The sequence below is a fragment of the Polypterus senegalus genome, chromosome 4 (genome assembly GCF_016835505.1).
Source record: "Polypterus senegalus isolate Bchr_013 chromosome 4, ASM1683550v1, whole genome shotgun sequence".
Taxonomy (NCBI): Eukaryota; Metazoa; Chordata; class Cladistia; order Polypteriformes; family Polypteridae; genus Polypterus; species Polypterus senegalus.
Genome location: NC_053157.1, coordinates 90,302,809 through 90,316,321, shown reverse-complemented (window position 1 = coordinate 90,316,321; position 13,513 = coordinate 90,302,809). Strand labels below are relative to the sequence as shown.

The 13,513-nt window shown below is 40.0% G+C and overlaps 1 protein-coding gene across 1 annotated transcript in view; it reads right to left on the bottom strand.

Moving 5' to 3' along the window:
* The window catches only part of enpp6 (ectonucleotide pyrophosphatase/phosphodiesterase 6), a 137,988-nt gene that overhangs the window by 60,317 nt on the left and 64,158 nt on the right, over positions 1-13,513 (bottom strand). The window contains exon 3 of the mRNA XM_039751027.1: positions 2,954-3,065. Within this exon, the coding sequence (XP_039606961.1) occupies positions 2,954-3,065 (112 nt within the window). The remainder of the gene's footprint in view (positions 1-2,953; positions 3,066-13,513) is intronic.

The following is a 13,513-nucleotide window of genomic DNA, read 5'->3' as shown; positions in this document are numbered from 1 at the left end:
CATGGATCCATCATGCCTTGTTACCACTGTGCAGGCTGGTGGTCATGGTGTTATGGTGTGGGGGATGTTTTCTTGGCACACTTTAGGCCCCTTAGTGCCAATTGGGCATTGTTTAAATGCCACAGGCTACCTGAGCATTGTTTCTGACCATGTCCATCCCTTCATGACCACCATGTACCCATCCTCTGATGGCTACTTCCAGCAGGATAATGCACCATGTCACAAAGCTCGAATCATTTCAAATTGGTTGCTTGAACATGACAATGAGTTCACTGTACTAAAATGGCCCCCACAGTCACCAGATCTCAACCCAATAGAGCATCTTTAGGATGTGGTGGAACGGGAGCTTCGTGCCCTGGATGTGCATCTCACAAATCTCCATCAACTGCAAGATGCTATCCTATCAATATGGGCCAACATTTCTAAAGAATGCTTTCAGCACCTTGTTGAATCAATGCCACGTAGAATTAAGGCAGTTCTGAAGGCTGTGACAGATTTAGGGTTTTCTCGCACCCTTGTACCCTCAGATCACACGTCAGACACCAGATAAAATTCAATTATTATTTATTATAATAATAATGTGCACAAAGCACGCTCCTCTCCACAATTCTCAATAAACAATCACAAATAACCAATCCTCCACTCCAAGACTCTTAGCCACCCTGCCTGCCAACTCAGCTCGTCTGTCTGGGAGCTCCCACAGTACTTTTATATCCCCCGACCCGGAAGTGTTCCCAATCCAACAGTCCACAAGTCCTTATTCCTTCCGGGTCAGGGTAAACAATGCTTTTTCTCACCCCGGAAGCCCGTCGCTCTTCCTATGACGAACTTCCGGGTCATAGTGCATGAAGAACTCTTCGGTCCTCCCTGCAGCTCTCTCTCGTGGCCCCCATGGCATCCAGCAGGGCGGTGCATAAAAACTCCATTGTCCATGATGCCCTGCTGGTCTTCTGGGGACCTCCATGCTGCAAGGAGGGCTCCACCTGGCGGCTTGGGGATATTGGCCGGGGTACATGGCCGGCCATATCTTACATGGCGAAAGGGGGTCAAACACCGTATTAGTATGGTGTTCCTAATAATCCTTTAGGTGAGTGTATATTCTTTTTTACTTTTTAGTTTTTGAGTATTTTGTCAATGATTTTTCTTTGAAAATGTTTTCAAGAACAGGAAGCTTCTTTAAAAGTATTACAACAATATATCTTCTTTGCAGAATTATTTGAATACTAAAAACAATAATATTTTGGTCTATTTTTCTGTTCAGGCTCTTATGGGATTAGTGCTCGGTCGCTGTGAAAAAAATATCGCCCACAAAATGGCAAGTTTACGGCAATACTTCCTCACCGTGATCATCAAAGCTACTCCTTCGCAAGAGTAAACAAATAAAGTTGGCACGCATATTTACCCACTCCACTCACTGGAACAGGCAAGTGGGGGCATCTGATGCGTCTCTCACTTGTATGCTCCTATATCTCACTATATTCTCTCTCCGTCATTATTGTGTGTGCGTTAATTGGAATCGCATAAACCTTGCATAGACCTTGATTACGCTGAAATTGGTTAAGTAATTGCATCGGTTTTGACAGATTATTGTATTGTCATCCATACTGAACACGTATGCAAAATTTGAAGAAATTTCCTTCGCCAAAAGAAGGTTTAAAATCCGTTGCAAGATTTGACCCAGACAAACAAACAGAGAGAGGAGTCAAGTTAAATAAAATTGTTTATTATCCAACCCGCTATATCCTAACTACAGGGTCACGGGGGTCTGCTGGAGCCTATCCCAGCCAAAACAGGGCTCAAGGCAGGAAACAAACCCCGGGCAGTGCGCCAGCCCACCGCAGTCTAATTATTCAGCAAAGTCAAATAATAATGGTGCACAAAAATGTTCAGATACAATTATTGACATAGCTACAGTGTATAGCCATGTTTCTTAACCAGGGATGGGGGTAACAGAATACCATATACGAACAAGTTTAAAAATAAACCTGTAATTTTAAGATATGTAGATCTAAGCTCATTAATTGCCAACCATTGTATACCAGTTTAATAAAGGCAGCAATTTCATTAGGAACAAATTTTGTTTATGAATTTTGTTTGTTTTTTATCTCATTCTGCTTTTTCCTTTGTTTGGTTAAACAACCTTCTGTGTTAAGACATCTGCAATGATTGTAATGATTCCTTTGCCCAGGCCCCTAAGCAGAACATTTTCTCTTCTCTATCCTTCAAAACAAGAAATCCTGTCCAACAGGACATTTCACCTTGTTCTACTCAAACATAATAACTATATTCACAATTTCAAATAATATATTACTCAATATAAGTATGAATTGTCAAGAGGCAAATGCTGTAAACTAAAAATAACAACGAAAAATGAAATGGAAATTACGAAAGGAGTTCCATTGAAATACATTTGAAAGAAAGATGTTATGCCACAGTCAGTTTTATCAACCATCTGCAAAATACTGTCAAATTGAAATTTGAACATCTCCAGAGTACATAGCACACCTTCAATGGTAATGAATTAGTTCCCTGAGTGGAAAACAATCTTTGCAACATTTGTGTAAAATCTACCCTTAAACAGCTCCTGTCTTTGCTCACCTGTGCTCTTTGAAGGACTTCTTTAAATAGTGTCAGCTGACATTTATCCTGCTATTTAATTTTAAAAACTTCTAGAATGTCAACTTTTAATCTGCACTTACTTAAACCAAAGTGATAAACTTCTTCAATCTTTTATCATACCGTACCTCATACATTATTTTAGTAGCTCTACTCTCCTGATAAGTCTGAACTGATAAATCTTTTTTATAATTCGAAGACCAACATTCTGTAGCTTATGAACCCCAATGTATATCCTAGAAGAATTTGCCTAACATATTAATTAATGAATGGAGCTCAGAAGACATACTGTGTTAATGGAAATGCAACAAGCATAATAGCTTCCCTTAAAGCTTACCTTAAGACTTCAATTGCTTTATCAATAGCAGTTGAGAAATCTTCATCAGAAGGATAATTGTAGTATTTTTCACAGAAAGTTGGTTTTACTTTTAGAATTTCAACCTCACAACCTAAAAAATAAAACACATGGATTTACAACTTTGGTTTTCCGTATAAATAAAGAAATTGATACGCAATTTTATTTCTGTCAAAAGTTTACAGCTTAACTTTGAAAGTTGTGTAGGTATGAATAGTCAACAAAATGAATATTGCCAGTGCTGCAGCTCCTCCAGATGGAGATAAACCAATTCAGACGGCTTGATCATCCCTCAAGCATGTCCCATGGGTGCTGTACAGCGCAAAGCTCAGGGCACATTGGCCCAGAAGAAAAGGGAATTCCTTAGAAAGGAACTAAATATTTTTTTGGATATTCTGTCAGTTAGCATATAAAATAAACAAACATCACCTGGAAAATTAAAACGAAAATAACATAAGCTGAGATCCAGACACGCATTTTATGAACATGCCTTTTTCCTGCATGTGGCTGCTGTGAGCGAAACCTTACCTCAAAAGCCATGACCACAAGACACAAACCAAATGTGGGAAAGTTGATACTGCATATTTAAGCTATTATCACTTAATTATAATGAAAAGCTGGAAAAACTGTGTACCCCTATATGAGAAAGATGGGCAAAGAAATAACCTACATGGTTAGATGATCAGATACATAAATGAGATAAAAGGACTCTTTTTACTTTCAAAAGCGCTGTGTCAGTATGAATGTACTTCCAATCTCTCTATTATATAAAAAAAAATCTTGGGACAAGACTTTTTTCCGGTGATGAAACGTGATCTTTGGAAGAGAGACAGAGAGACACTTTGGAAGAGAGACAGAGAGACACTTTGGAAGAGAGACAGAGAGACACTTTGGAAGAGAGACATTTTCACATCCCGCGAGACAGGCACGTCATGTCATACTTACAACCTTTGTAAGCAAGTCCCGTGATACACATGCAGAGCAGGTTAGAGATAATGGAAGGAGGAAAATTCGAAATTCTCCAAAAAACGAGTGAAAAAATCACATTAGTACAAACAAACGGAAAATATTACATGGTGAAAAAACAGAAAAGAGAAAAGAGATCACATAGCATTTGAGGACAAAAGGACAGGTGCTGTACAGGCTTTTAAACGTTCGAAAATGTCGATTACGCAGAACAAGAGAAAAAGCCAGTAGCTGATCAAGCAAAGAGGAGGTAAAAAAACAACTGTTACTTGTTTCCCAATGTATCATCGTTTAAGAGGGGTTTCAAAGGATTGACCGCATCACCACAGCCACATTCTTCACAACAGCGCATTGCAAGCGGAGTTCAGATCACACGGCAAAACAGCAGCAGCAAGCCAACAGCTGATTAAGCAAAGAGGAGTTAAAAAAAATTATTTGTATCCCATTGTATCACCATTTAATCGTGGAGCGGATGCATCTCCTTGGGGTGCGTTCAACCCCCCTCTTCACAACAACGCAAAATGCAGGTGAGGGGGGAAGGGGTAGATGAGAGAAGCGAGCAGAAGGTGAAGCCCACTAGTTTCTATTAAAATAAAAACCACTTACAGTATAAGTGTGGAGCAGAGGATTGAGGGGGACATAGTTGAAAATCTCTAATTATTTCCTTACTCATTATGTCGTACATTTGCCTTCCCTCATAAATCAATGATGTATTATAAAAAATAATATTATGTGGTAATATGCACTCATGGTTTAACCATGTGACGATGTGGGGTCTGGCTCCACGCTCCCATCCGACACACGCTTCTTTTTATATAGCGAGGGGCCATAGCAGCTGCAGCATATTAGCCACGGGAACAATCACGGATGTGGGCAGTTCCTCACCTGTGCACTCAGTGAGAAACGCCCACACCGCAGATCGCCCCGCGGCTTGCTACAACAACTAGGCCCCCTCATGAAGCCGCCTTGAGTGCGGTGATTATTTATTTAAAAAAACTGGCCTTTGCACAGCGAGCTGTGGACCCATAACACCACAAACCAGCAATACTGTTGACTTCGTACAGGGATTTAATGACAGCCTATCAGATAACACTGATACCATAATGTGTCACAATAATCATCTCTGCCCAATTTTTTAATGTCTTATGCTGGCGAACCCACTTTTTTAGCATGAAGATAGCTATATGATATTCCAGGTGCTTTTGGAGATCTAGCCATTGTGTTGTTTTGGATTGAACTACATTGCAAACTTTTTTTTTATAATCATGTTTGCATTTAAAGAGATAATAAAAGAGAATAAAAGAGTCTGGTAAAAATGCTATGTGTCATTTTGCTATAAAGAGTCTTTGTACAGCATTATACCATAGTGTATGTCTCAGAAGTCACCGAAAACACACATGTGCAGTCATTAAAGAATAGAGAAACCATTCTGGAGAAAAACAAAAGCAAGAGTGAACCATTTATTCATGTTGCACATATCTAAAATGCTAATGCTGTGATAAGATTAATAATATGGTCACTTGTGAGCATGATCATCAAGGCTATAGGATAAATTTGCCTTTTTATTGTTTGTGTTAGGCTTGGGAAAGTTAACACATTCATTTTTGTGATTAACAGAGACAGCTTAATACATTGAAAAATATTGTCATATCCAAGGCATGCAATGAGGTGTTCATTTTCTTGATTTACACATACCGACAATGATGCAAGGGAGGGGGAGGAAAAGGGGGTGGTTATGGCAGACCTTGTGCAATGCTAGAGAAAATTTGTGAAGATAAAAATTGAGCTTTTTTTATTTTCAAGTTTGTGTAAGAAGATCGGATCAATGTCATACCACCTAAGTGCAAAATAAAATATTTCTGAGTGGCACTAAATCCAAAATAAGTCTCTAGTACCTCTGTATTTAACTCGTCAGTCTGCAGATAGTTTGCACTGCTGACTGCCCTAATATAATGACAAAATTCTATGAAATAGAAGTGTAATGATTATCCCTACCCATTGTTCCAGATGCAGTATACAGTAAACCCTTGTTTATCACGGTTAATCCGTTCCAGACTCTACCGCGATAAATGAATTTCCGCGAAGTAGGATTCTTTATTTATAAATCAAATATTTTCGCAGTTAGAGCATAGAAAACCTGTTTATGACCTTCTAAATACGTTTTTTAACATTATTAGAGCCCTCTAGACATGAAATAACACCCTTTAGTCAAAAGTTTAAACTGCTTCATGACAAGACAGAGATGACAGTTCCGTCTCACAATTAAAAGAATGCAAACATATCTTCCTCTTCAAAGGAGTGCGCGTCAGGAGCAGAGAATGTCAGAGAGAGAAAGAAAAGTAAACAATCAAAAATCAATAGGGCTGTTCGGGCTTTTAAGTATGTGAAGCACTGCCGGACAAAGCAGCTGCAAAAAAAGGAGCAATGTGAAGGTAATCTTACAGCATTTTTTAGAGGAGCGTCCATATCCTAGGCCAATGTGCGAAGAGCCCCTCTGCTCACACCCCCTCACTTCTTAGCCTTGCTTCCACTACTCTTTCCCATAACTTCATGCTGTAGCTCATCAATTTTATCCCCCTGTAGTTACTACAGTCCTGCACATCCCCCTTATTCTTAAATATTGGTACCAGTTCACTTCTTCTCCACTTCTCAGGCATCCTGTGACTTTCCAAGATTCCATTAAACAATCTGGTTAAAAACTCCACTGCTATCTCTCCTAAATACCTCCATGCTTCCACTACACTTTTCCCTGCCACCACTTTGCAGTCTTCAATCTCCTTCACATTGACTCTTCTGCATAGGATGTAATTCACAGGTATGTCATCTGGACCAACGGCCTTTCCATTCTTCATCTTCTTCATAGCTGTCCTTACTTCCTCCTTGCTAATCCGTTGCACTTCCTGATTCACTATTTTCAGATCATCCAACCTCTTCTCTCTCTCGTTCTCTTCATTCATCAGCCTCTCAAAGTACTCTTTCCATCTGCTCAACACACTCTCCTCACTTGCGAGTATGTTTCCATCTTTATCCTTTACTAGCAAAATACCCGCGCTTCACAGCGGCGAAGTACTACCTTAAAATTTTTATTAAGAAGAAAATTAAACCTTTTTAAACTGAGGGAAAATATACCAATAATTATTTGTTAAGGATCTCTTTGTATACCACATTGTAAGTTTGGCCCTCCGGTTGTAATATGACCAAGCTGTGTGCTGAGCTTACTCTTGAGCATGCAACATACAGTTGGCCATGTGAACAGTAATCTTGTTTTAAATCTCACAGATTGGATTGCTGCTGTCATAATCGGTTTGAGTTTCATGGTTTATTTCAATTACGACAGTATTTGTAGGACTTGTGACATTCGACTGTCAAGTGTTGATAAGTATACAACCGGTTTCATCGATAACTTCACATCCAGCTTTTGAGAGTTTAAACATTCATAAACATCAAAGTGTCCACTACTGAAATCGTCACCTGTGAATCTAAGATGTTTAAGAGGCATTGGCGGTTGTCGAAAGGTGTAAAATATTTGGCCATTTTGGTACACTTGAAAGCGACAACCGAACAATTCAGTGGCAGCCATCAACTCACATGCAGATCCATAGGTGAAGGGCTTAAGCATTTCACTCTTATAGTGCTCCTGTGTAGTATAATTATCTCCTGTACCGTCATCAGTCCACACCTTGAACCTGTCCCAGTCATTCAATACATAAGACACAATGTTCCTCCGGATATCAAGAGTGAGCCTGATATGGCCGTGCAATATGTAACAAAGAGAATGGAAAAGGCAGGTGCCATCTCCGGGCATGGAAACCACTCGGTAAGTGACAGTTCTTTGATCGATGGTGATCACCTCGATAGACATGTTAATGGGGGTACGGTTAGAATGATAAAGGAAATGGGTACCTGAACAATGTAAAGTAAGTCTAAAATACCTACACAATAACTACAATCATAATAAATGAACAATAAAACAGCGGAGAAGCTGTGGATTAAATAAAAAGGCTGTAGTTATCAGCAGGGAGATGTGAATCCCGTGGCGAAGCAAGGAAGGGAATGTAGAGACAGGAGCGACGGACGGCCTTATATAGGCAGGTAGCCAACAACATGGGAGGTGCTGGGATGGGGGACCCAATGCCGCCTCACACGGTGACCGAGCTGCAGGCTATGGACGTATATATGTACGTAAGTAGGATTCAGTTAGCTTTGGGAACCCGCGTACCAAATTTCTTGAAGATGGGCCCATAAGTAACAAAGACAGTTGAAAAGATCAATATGGCGGCCGACAGTGGCATCATACCACCGAAATAAGTATGTACATTGGTTTCGGTTAGCGCAGGGAAGCCTCCAACCAAATTTCGTGAAGATGGGGCCATAAATAAGAAAGTTCAACATGGCGGATGTTGTCGACTGTTATGACTGTTACACGTAGAATTTCGAAATGAAACCTGCTTAACTTTTGTAAGTAAGCTGTAAGGAATGAGCCTGCCAAATTTCAGCCTTCTACCTACAGGGGAAGTTGGAGAATTAGTGACATTGGAAACTTCAATATGGTGGCCGACAGTGGCATCATACCACTGAAATAAGTATGTACATCGGTTTTGGTTAGCGCAGGGAAGCCACCTACCAAATTTCATGAAGATGGGGCCATACTGTAAATAAGAAAGTTCAACATGGCGAACGTTGTCAACCATTATGTCCGTTACGCGTAGAATTTCGAAATGAAACCTGATTAACTTTTGTAAGTAAGCTGTAAGGAATGAGCCTGCCAAATTTCAGCCTTCTACCTACACGGGAAGTTGGAGAATTAGTGACGTTGGAAAGTTCAATATGGAGGCTGACAGTGGCGTCATACCACCGAAATAAGTATGTACATTGGTTTCGGTTAGCGCAGGGAAGCCGCCTACAAAATTTCGTGAAGATGGGGCCATAAATAAGAAAGTTCAACATGGCAGACATTGTTGACCATTATGACCGTTACGCGTAGAATTTCGAAATGAAACCTGCTTAACTTTTGTAAGTAAGCTGTAAGCAATGAGCCTGCAAAATTTCAGCCTTTTACCTACACGGGAAGTTGGAGAATTAGAGACGTTGGAAAGTTCAATATGGCAGCCGACAGTGGCGTCATACCACCGAAATAAATAAGTACGTACATCGGTTTAGGTTAGTGCAGGGTAGCCACCTACCAAATTTCGTGAAGATGGGGTCAGCCTTCTACCTACACGGGAAGTTGGAGAATTAGTGACGTTGGAAAGTTCAATATGGCGGCTGACAGTGGCGTCATACCATCGAAATAAGTACGTACATCGGTTTTGGTTAGCGCAGGGAAGCCACCTACCAAATTTTGTGAAGATGGAGCCATAAATAAGAAAGTTCAACATGGCGGACGTTGTCGACCGTTACGTGTAGAATTTCGAAATGAAACCTGCTTTACTTTTGTAAGTAAGCTGTAAGGAATAAGCCTGCCAAATTTCAGCCTTCTACCTACAGTATTAGTGATTAGTGAGTGAGTGAGTGAGTGAGTGAGTGAGTGAGTGAGGGCTTTGCCTTTTATTAGTATAGATCACCTTAACCTGCTGCACATCTTTCCCTGCTCGGTCCCTCTGTCTAGCCAATTGGTACAGGCCATTTTCTCCATCCTTAGTGTCCAACCTGTCATACAACTCTTCATACACCTTTTCATTATCCTTCACCACCTCTCTCTTCACCTTGCACCTTATCTCCTAGTACTCTTATCTACTTTCTGCATCTCTCTGACTATCCCACTTCTTCTTTGCCATCCTCTTCCTCTGTATACTCTCCTGTACTTCTCCATTCCACCACTAGGTTTCCTTTTCCTCCTTCCTCTGTCCAGATGTCACACCAAGCACCCTTCTTGCTGTCACCATTACTACATCTGCTGTAGTTCCCCAACTGTCTGGTAATTTTTCACTACCACCCAGTGCCTGTCTCAACTTCTCCCTAAACTCAACCTTGCAGCGTTTCTTTTTCAGCTCAACTTCCATCATTTGATCCTTGGCTCTGCCCTCACTCTCTTCCTCTTCTTGATCTCTAATGTCATCTTACTGACCACCATCTTATGCTGCTTAACTAAACTTTCCCCTGCCACCACTTTGCAGTCTTCAATCTCCTTCAGATTGACTCTTTATGCCCAGAGGGGACTGGGCGGTATCATGGTCTGGAATCCCTACAGATTTTATTTTTTCTCCAGCCGTCCTGGAGTTTTTGTTTTTTCTGTCCCCCCTGGCCATTGAACCTTACTCTTATTCGATGTTAATGTTGATTTATTTTGTTTTATAATTATGTCTTTCATTTTTCTATTCTTTAATATGTAAAGCACTTTGAGCTACTGTTTGTATGAAAATGTGCTATATAAATAAATGTTGTTGTTGTTGTTGTTCTTCTGCATAGGATGTAATTCACCTGTGCGCATCTTCCTCCACTCTTATACGTAACCCTGTGTTCCTCCCTCTTCTTAAAATAAGTATTCACCACAGCCATGTTCATCCTTTTGGCAAAATTTACTATTCTCTGACCTTCTTCATTCCTCTCCTTGACACCATACCTACCCATCACCTCCTTGTCTCCTCTGTTCCCTTCACCAACATGTCCATTGAAATCTGCTCCAATCACCACTTTCTGTCCCTTGGGTACACTGTACACTTCATCCATCTCACTCCAAAAATCTTCTTTCTCCTCCATTGCACTCCCAACTTGCAGGGCATATACACTAACAACATTCATCATCACACCTCCAATTTCCAGCTTCATAATCATTACTCTGTCTGACTCTCTTTTCATCTACAAAACACTCTTGACATACTGTAGCTTCAGAATAAACCCTACTCCATTTAATAAAGTTATAATAAGCTATTTAAGTTCACAATAACATTACTGTATTTAAATATCAGTTTTCTTTGTTCCACAGTTTAACTTTTCATTTTTGTACAGGAAAGTTTTGTGTGTTAGAAGTCCAAAAATGGACTATACATTTCAGGAATAAAAGGAAATAAATTTTGGGTCAATTTCTCCCCTAAACCTCCTGTGTGTAGATTCTTCTATGTGGATAGCCAATTATCTGTTAATCTTACATTGTCTTCATACAAGCCTTTGTCAGAATTAGTTACTCCTGCACTTGTCATATATTGCTAAAGGTAATCTGAACCTACAAATAAACCACAGCTTGAAAGGCGTGAAGCAACAAAAACTAGAGAACACTAGTGATGTTGCATGCTGTTAAAAATGCTGAATAAAATTATGAAGAGGACTAAAATATAACAGTTCTGTTGAGGCTGCTGACATATAGAGGGTGTGCTAGGTGCTGATGCCATTACAGCTTGCAAAGATTATACAGAGTTCAGTGGAGCATGTCATATTTGTGCAAAACTTGATGAAATACAGTGTTTGCTCCTAAAACTTTGTTTTGGTTGCCAAAATGGGGCCTGATAGCAGTCAACTATCCAGAAGCAAAAGCAGGTGAAAGTGTGTTTGGAGTGCTGTGTCTCATTAGCTGAGCGGGTGATAAACTATAGCTGTGGCAAGTTTTGCAGTGTCAACTGGTACATCACACTGTGGCCTGGGGTCAAATGGGGCCTGAATTGGGTTTCCAACCATATGTAAAAATAAATTCAAAACTGATGCCTATTTGTAATTCTGCCCGGCCTTGCCCGACCGGGATGCTTCCCCACTGGGAGGTCCTGGGAAGCAAGCATGGCCAGAGCGTTACCTCCCCCAAGATGCTAGATGGCAACCCCCACTTGGTTGCAGCGGTGCCTCAGACTCCCGCAGGGCTTTATGGGAGTTGAAGTTTGGTACAGCCCTGTTGGGATCTGCTGGCGGCCAGGGGGGTGATGCAGCAGGAACTGCTGAGCCCTTATGGGCAGTTCTTCACCCAGAAGTGCTGCTGGAAATGAGTCATCAGGCACCTGGGGCACTTACGGGTGCCTTATAAAAGGAGCCAGCAGCCTCTACTCAGAGAGCCAGAGTCAGGAGGAGGAAGACAAAGCTTGAACTGAGGAGTAGAGGAGAGGAAAAAGAGGAAGAGAAAGAAAAGAGGAAGTATTGTGTTTGTGCTGTGGTGGTTCAGGTGGCAATCCCAGTCTGGGTGGTCCACACTACAAATTTAAATTATATGTAACTCATCTGATTGTTAAATTGATCAAAAATTGTAATACATTCTACTGCTTTAAGGCATCATCAACAGGCATAATCATTACAATTGCTATAATGATTGTTATAATGTAGCACCCCTACCATTACGGTGCTCACCATTGTTGTAGTGATAGTGGATTCCTGCTCTTTCCATCCCTCTTTTAGGTGGCTCACTGCCCTTAAAAGAATTGCTTGCTATTGTCACAGGAGTTGGAATTTCTATTTGCCATCTTCTTTTTTTGTAGCTGGCTCTGACGATGCTCATTTGCATGATGGAATGCCAGCTCATTCTGTTGGTAACATATCCTCAGGATGACACAATATGACAGTACTGTTATACTATTTTGTTTAGTGTAATCAAAGCCAATCACAGGGATGAATGTTCACCACTAGATTTTATTTTAGAATTGGATACCATTTACTGTGTACACCAGACAGTTCTTTTAAAATGAGCAAGAAACAGCAAACTTTAGAAAGGCTTGTCAGTGCTTAGATGTTAGTGTCAATGAAAAGATCCAATTAAGGGGCTGACAATAAAAATGAGAAGAAAAATGTAATAGAAATATGACAATTCTTACATAAAACCTGGATTTTCAGTGAACTGCTCTAAAGATGAAATTAAAAAGCCGAATAGATGTAAGCAACGCACTGAGGCTACCCCGCAGTATTTTTGAGAGACACCCTCAAATAGTAGGATTAACTGTAAAATTCAGTGTTGGCAAGCAGTTTGATGAAAAGTTTGATTTCTTGTAGAAATATCTTGCCTGAAAGTGACATGAAAAGTGTTATCTTTATCAAAGCAATATCCTGATGACTTTAATAATGAGAATTTTGTTACAAAAATTCAATATTTACCCTAAGTATATAAGGCAAAATTTGGAAAATCACAGTTAAAACAAACAATTAGATTTAAATATATTAACAGAATAAAACTTTGCGACCTGTTCCCAAATGTTTGTGCCAGTTTACGAATACTTAAAACAATTCCAGCAACATTAGTTTCTGCAGGGAGATCATTTAGCAAACTCATGCTGATTAAGACTTTTTAAAGATCTACAATGTCTTAAGAATATCTTGAGGATTTGACCAGACTGAGCATTGAATTAAACATTGCCAGAACAAGTACATTTTGGTGCTGTCATTAGAAATAAAAGCTCATTTAACCTATTGTTTTACTTTTGACTTAGTATAATTATTTAATTGTGTAGGCAACATAGAATATGTAGAATTAATAAAAGATATTCAAATGTGATTTTTTTTCTCCTGATCTACAGTACATTGTAGTGTATAAAGATGTTCAAATGCACATTTTTCCCTCTGTCTTCTCTTTTTATTCTTTATCACATAGGATGTAGTATACAGTCAGTCATTGTCCAACCCACTATATCCTAATATAGGGTCACGGGGGTCTGCTGGAGCCAATCCCAG